This window comes from Anarhichas minor, unplaced genomic scaffold (assembly GCF_050575085.1).
Source record: "Anarhichas minor isolate MPS153535 unplaced genomic scaffold, ASM5057508v1 ptg000062l, whole genome shotgun sequence".
NCBI lineage: Eukaryota > Metazoa > Chordata > Actinopteri > Perciformes > Anarhichadidae > Anarhichas > Anarhichas minor.
Window position 1 is genome coordinate 7250958 of NW_027466508.1, and position 7255 is coordinate 7258212.

General features: G+C 41.4%; 1 protein-coding gene across 1 annotated transcript; it reads left to right on the forward strand.

Moving 5' to 3' along the window:
• Positions 1-1117: 1117 nt before the first annotated feature.
• LOC142933821 (cell surface A33 antigen-like) lies at positions 1118-6969 on the forward strand. Its single transcript, XM_076078061.1, has 7 exons — positions 1118-1213; positions 2295-2464; positions 2586-2802; positions 3658-3822; positions 4195-4311; positions 4439-4577; positions 5462-6969. Exons 1-7 carry the CDS (start codon positions 1174-1176, stop codon positions 5931-5933), a joined length of 1320 nt encoding a protein of 439 aa, XP_075934176.1. The 5' UTR covers positions 1118-1173; the 3' UTR covers positions 5934-6969.
• Positions 6970-7255: the final 286 nt, after the last annotated feature.

A 7255-nucleotide genomic window follows, 5' to 3' on the forward strand; every position in this document is an offset into this window, starting at 1 on the left:
CCTTTAATTCACCTGAGTGGTTGGAACTAGATTTTTTCCTTTCACATTCTACTCATAAATGTGCATGTTTTTTTTAATTTACAATGTATTAAAGGTTGGGTGCTTTTAATCATTATAGACTTGTCCCATTACATTAGGACATTGTTGGATAGCTTTCAGTCACATCAACTGAACGGTGCTGTAGAGGCTACAACACAAAGCTGAGCCAAACACAAACCATGAACCACTTCCTTAGTCACTCAAAAACAATTATTGTAAACTCTTATCATTGGAGGACAAGTTTGAAATTAGTTCCTGAAAACCTGTGGTCTTTCGTTGTCTCTTTCTGTTTCGTTGCTTGTGCTTGTGTGTGTGTGTGTGTGTGTGTGTGTGTGTGTGTGTGTGTGTGTGTGCGCCTCGAGGTGATAGATCCTGTCAAACCAGTCTGGCAGGACAAAACACTTCTCTTGTTCCAACAGCACACATCAGTTTTCACTGCACCAACAACACATCCCAGACTCTTGTGTAGTCTGAACTTTGCTAAACCCCTAAAACGAAGTACTTTTAGACCCCAAACCTTTCCATGAAAACAACACCTGTCACTTCTCAAAGGCTTTGTGAATATCTGGGTTTTGCCTCTTCACAGTTTAGAAAAACTGAAGGGAAACAAAAACAGTCTTGCACTTTTTTTGGCAACATGCTTTGAAAAATTCAACTACCAAATATGTAGTCTTCTATTTTTTAACCAGCATAACATGAAATGCAGGCCTAAATAATAAAAACCTATATGTTATTTCTGGTAATACTATGGGTTGGTGAACTATAGAGCTCAACATTAAAATGTCAGATTGTGACATTGGTTATATTTGGAAACAGTGTTCCTGTTAAGAAAGCGACCCTGACAGACATGCCACAGGGAAGGTGTAACCCTTTGAACTCAGGTACAGGGTCTTCTGAAGACAAGCCGACACACGCCAAGTGGGTGGATGAAGAATGTGTCTGAACCGCAGGAGCAGTGATTGGCGGTGGGGCGCTGTCAGTCATCCAGACGCGGCGGGCGCACCCAGTGGAGGCAAACCAGTCGGTTTCGATGCAAATTCGTCCGGCTGCAGTTCCCTTTTACATTTGAGAGAAAACAACCACACAAACATAGAGGAATCAGTGGGTTTGTTTGAGAAAATAAACACGTTGGCAATGGAGGGGAGGATTTCTACCTTGACTCTGCTGTCTCTGGGTGAGTTTACCTGCTACAAATGGTTTTCTTTGCGTCTTACCGAGCTGCCACACCCGTTAACTCACCTTCGGGTATTCCCACCCTGAGCAGGCCCAAGCCACCTGTTTATGCAGGTGATCCGTCTCGCTAGTTTGTGGAGAGCTTACCCCATTTTTTGTAAAATTCATAGATAAAGAAAAAACGATAACTCGATTTCACAAAATTATTAGCACTCTTGAAATCAGCATCACTACATCTAAATATGTAATATATTGACTCGGCCTGGATTGTTTTCATCCGCATGAACACGGAAGAGGCTTGTTTTAAATATAAAGGGTGATACTCAATCAAATACTTAGAAGAAGAAACAGACTTGTGTTGTCTGTCTGTGTTTGTGTGGGTGGCAGGGCGGGGTAAGAGGTTATATGTGCAGATCTCGGGTGCGGAAACATTCACAGCGAAGGCACGTGTTGCATTGAGCTGTGTGACGATTCAATACGATAATTGATAGTCTTTCAATCATGTCATGATGAAATCATCTATCGTGATATCCAATTCCGTCGTCTAAATTGATAATAGCGAACACATACTGACTCAAATTTAACAGACAATCTGAATACATACGAATTCTGTCTTTGGCAATGTCCCATTTTGTTAAATCAAACGATTGTCTTAATGTGGTTAGTTTGTGTTTGTGTGCATGCGTGTCAACATAGTCTAGGTATATCTGGGAACGTTAATTAGTTTTGTCTCTATAATTTCACTTGAAACTGATGTTTGTTTTGCACTAAAGTTCTTAATAAAAATTCAGAAGCCAACTTTTCCTTTGTCAAGTATTAAATTCCCACAAGAACATACAACAATAGTATTTACCATGTGGTTAATTCATATAGACTATTTATTTATTTTTATTTTTTTCGAGAAATGAAATTACCTATATAGGGATGGAAGATGATTTGGCCATATTGCCCTAATTTTACATAGGGCTGGGATATATATGGATTATACATCGGTACCGCGATATCGATATTTACTGTTTTTATAAAGGATAGGCACTCTCAACCAAATGGTAACAATCAATATTTTCTGTTTTCTGTGACAGTGCTGTCAGGTGTTGGTGCCATCAATGTGAACATCCCAGAAGAGATATACGAGTTTGCCAGGGGTGACAACATCACACTGCCCTGCAAATTTGAACCCAAAACTCCCTCGGAAAACATCGTAGCCATCATCACATGGTCTGGTGACGCTGATCGCATCGAATCTGATGAGGTCAGACTACTACAGTGTGATTATGTGTGCATGTGTGTATGATTCTCTGTAATCTATCAATAAAGAGAACTGTGTTTTCTTCCTCGTCTAATGTTCCTCTGATGCTCCTGTTGTCTAACAGACCCAGATCCTCACTTATTATTCTTTTAATAAACGTACGGACATCAAATCAAAGTATGAAGGCCGGGTGTCCCTGGATGTAGATGTTGCCACGGGAAAGGCCGACTTGAAACTTTACTCCATCAGACTATCGGACAACAAGGAGTATAAGTGTCTCGTCAACATTCCAGGGGACGACGAGGGCAAGTCGGCCGACACTGCCCAACTGGTGGTGCTAGGTAACCTTTCATTTGTTTCCAGAGAAATCTTCTGCGTTTCAAAAGTGAATAGAGTTGCGTAGTGCATATTGTTTCTTGGTTCACATTCAACATGTATTATTGTAAGAGTATTGTTACTATTTGAGAAGTTAAAGCTCAGTTAGTATCATGTTTAGCATTTAAATGTCTCTGATGTAAATTATTGCTTAAAAAAAAAAAAAAAAAAACTGACGCATATAGGTAGATCATCAGGTCTGCTCCTGTTTCAACTATTTTTACCAGCCGTGACAGCGACCTTGGTATTGTTTTCTCCTGAGTCTGAAGCAACATGACAAAATGTGTCCTGTTGACACCTACTGTAGCAGGAACTACGACAGAGGACGTTTTGAGAGCTTTGCCAGGTGTTGATATTTCGGTCTGTGGACAGATTTTGCGACTGCGATATCATCGCAAGGGTGAAAACTGCAGTCACAAAACTTTACAGGTGTGTCGTTCAGATGAAAATGAGGGTCGAGTTCAAAGATGGGTGTGGTCTGAGCAGGAGTTGCTGAAAGCAGGGAGGGGGAAGTAGGGAAGGGGACATTGACCACCCCCCACTTTACGTTCTGGCTCGATTTGCCATTGTGGCTGATGGCACCCTATTGTCTCTATGATGTCTCCAGTTCCACCTGTGGTGCTATACTGTGTTACCAGGTGGCATCGACATGTTACAACTCCCATTCGAAATTACGTAACAGAATAATGTCCTTACTTGAAAACAGGTTTTACGTGTTGTATTCTTTATTCCCATTTCCTTTTCATAATTTAGATCAAATGAGAAATGTTTTACTGTCATTTTAATGGACAAATCCCACTTTTTTTATTTTTTTTTATTAGTGGCTCCATCTACACCCATCTGTAAGATCGAGGGAAAGGCGCAATACGGCCAGAACATCAACCTCACCTGTTTGTCTGCGGAAGGCTCCCCGACACCCGCTTACTCGTGGAAAAGTGAAGATGTCAGGAAACTTCCTCGCATGCCCGACCGAAGAACCACCGACAGTAAGTGTCAGTTTCTGTGAGGACTATCGATCCTGGAAAATGTAAGTCAACTCTCGGCACATCAAGGTCTACTTACCTTGCTACCTTTTACATGATTGAAACAAACATTTCCCAACTCTTAAAAGCTGGTTGTGAATGAAATGTGGCCCCCTCTTGTGGACAAACAAGTGACAATCTGTTACTTATCAGCCAACATCTAGGCAGATACCAATATACATTTGATCAGCTAAAACAATTCAATTGACAGGAACTACGATAAACAGCATTGATTATTGATTGCCTTGGATTTTTTTAATGAGCAGTAGCACTGAATAAGTTGTCTATAAAAAATAAAGCCACTGATGTGTGTATGTGACTCTCTTTGTCTTGTAGAGGGAGGCATCCTGTCTCTATACAACATCTCCAAAGATACATCAGGGTACTACACCTGCACCTCGAAAAACAAGATCCGCTCCGCCACCTGCAACATCACCCTCACAGTCATGCCACGTGAGATAAAGCAGCTTTTCATGACCTGTCGGGGAACGTCGAATATATATCAGCCGAATAAATATATCTTTACAACAATGCATTATCATATGCATCATCATTATCTTCCTCTTCATCAATCCTGCAGCTTCCATGAACATTGGCTCCACTGCAGGAATCGTTGGTGGTGTCGCCGCCTTGTTGGTCGTAATCATCGTCGCCATCTGTTGCTGCTGCTGCATTAAGAAGAGGAAGAAGAAGAAGGAGGAGGAGGAATACGCCATGGGGTAAAGTTTGCCAAAGACACATTCACACTGACCAATGAAGAAGATGCTGTGATGTTAACGGTACGGCCCATTCAAGAGGCTGAATGAGCAGGCCACCAAACATATAAGGGCTTTTCGGTTTTTAGGCAGAGAAAGTCTATCGTCCACCAAGACACTGACTATTAGAAGGCAAAAAGTTTAATTTATACAGCGCATTCTATTCACAAGGTGAACAAATGATGAGTCAAAGAGACCTGTTCATAGTCGCTAATTCAATTGTAGCTCTGAAAAGATCAGACTCAGCAGAATTGTAAAATAAAACGTTTGGGGGTGTGAGGGAAAGCACGCTTCATACTCAGGAAGCAAAAAGTCAAAAAAGAATGTTCACAGCTGTCTGCAAGTTTTACTTCCTCTTCATGTATGAATCACCAGGACAGACCCCTCCCAAAAATACTTAATTCCAGCCAACATGAACAAACAAAGAAGTTGCAGGTCAACGTTACACATGAACACGCTTCAGATATTTGCTCTTTGTTTCCGTCTGCACGGTCACATTTGCTCCATCTAAAATGACCTTTTATCCAATGTCTCTGATCTTTTCATTCAGCCTTTATTGATTGTGTTTTTATCGAGCCGAGACAGACTTTATTTATCTCACCGTCAAAAAACGCAAAAAGCTTGACCTCCAGATTTCGCTTACCAATTTTGGAAAGATTACTTCAATGTTTCAGGATTTCATTAACCAACCAAATCAACACAGCTGAGGCGCTTCCATGGTAACTATGGTGGAAGCTTTGCTTCAGGTAAAGCTGCCAAAGAAATGCAATAAAATGAAAAATAAAAACTTTCCCACATCACATAAAGACATCTGACTATTATCTATCCGTTATGTGTTCACTTTCCAGACTTCGTGAGGATGAGTCCAATGACAAACAGCCGGTTAAAAATGGTGAGAGTCGCATTGCCGATGGACAAGAGGACGACCGGGGTCATGTTGACTCCAGTGTGAGGGGCCTTGTTGAAGGCAGTGACCGCTACGAGGAACGAAGTGAGCGCGACTACGACGACCGCCGCAGCGACTACACCGATCGCAGAAGCGATTACGCCGATCGCAGAAGCGATTACGACGACCGCCGCAGCGACTACGCCGATCGCAGAAGCGATTACGACGACCGACGCAGCGACTACGACGACCGGCGCGAGAACTACAGTGACCGCAATGAGCGCTATGACGACGACCGCCGCGACGACCGCCGCGACAACCCCAGGGACCGTCGCAATGACGACGACCACTACGATGAGCCCTCTGAGGACCGTGATCTCGACAGACCGCCTGTGCCAGCCAATAAACCACCGAAGAAGGACTACCGCGACTAAAGCTGCCAATTTGTATCAACCTTCATCTTCTGTTTTATCTCCATTGACTTTACTCCAATGGCAGCCAGTTACCTCACACTCAAGGTGTGTGACCCTTTTTGCCTCCTCCGATCTTGTTGTGACATAATTAGCCCAAATACCACAACTATCATGGTATCAAGAGGAAGCATGAACTGTTGTTTTTCTGGAACAATTTTGTGAGTCAAGCTGTTTGTGGGAGAATGAGCTGAGGAAGGGCAGGGAACCCAAAATGGTGGCCACAAAGCCCATCTGATACGTTTTATACAGGTAGTGGTCGGGGTGGGTGGAGTCACCAGTCACAGACTCCGGTAAAGTCTCAGGTCTACACAGTGCCCAGGGCAAGATCTGCATCTCTGTTGTGTAATTTGTAGCTTTGTAATTCTGAAATTAGGTGGTATTTTGGTTTTAAACTCAACTTGTTGGCATTGTTAAATAAGAGGTCATGTCTGTCTGATGACTTTTGTTGCTGGGTGTAACTGGTGGTAGTTTATTTTTTTATTGCTTTTAATTTAATTAAATTTTTTCAGAAAGTTACCTCCATACTAAAGAAAAGGGCTTCCGCTTTGTCATTCTTTGCACTTCATGGGATTATTTCTGTTTATTTGAGTTTGATACTGTCTGTACTTGTATAGAAACATGTCCTCTCTATTTCGTGCTTTCAGGTTTTTTTCACCATAATATAGGAAGTAAAACTACAGCTTCCTCTGTGTGGATTGATATCGTCACCACTGTTCTCTTTTTTTTTTTTTATAAATTGCAAAGGAAAATAACAATTTTAATTTGAATACGTCTAAACTTTGAACATATACAGTATATAACCGCCTTATGCCACGTCACTGTGAAATATGTTTTATTATGTTATTATTTTATAGAGAGATTTCTGTTGAACTGCAGTGACAATATACAGTGCAATGCAACTATTTTATTTCTGCAATGGTAATGTTACCAGTTTTACATTGGGATTTGTGTTGTGAAATGTGCTTTAAAAAATAAACATGAAATAAAATTAACAAAACAGCTTCTTGCAACTTTATGAATCCTGAACACTAGATGGCGACCTTACACATCCCAGACAAATAAACTGTCTTAAGATCACACATTACATTCATACTACACGTGGGGTAAAAACAAAACATATTTGATTAGTACTAGTACTACCAGAGGTTTATTAATTATTATCGTCTTAAACTTTTACTTTACTAATTGTTTTGTTAAAAAAAATGGCTTCGACTCCATCACTACCACCACCCATTGTCTGGAAATAGCGTCTCGGCGCCTCCCCACCCTGCTGCGTAAAGTTA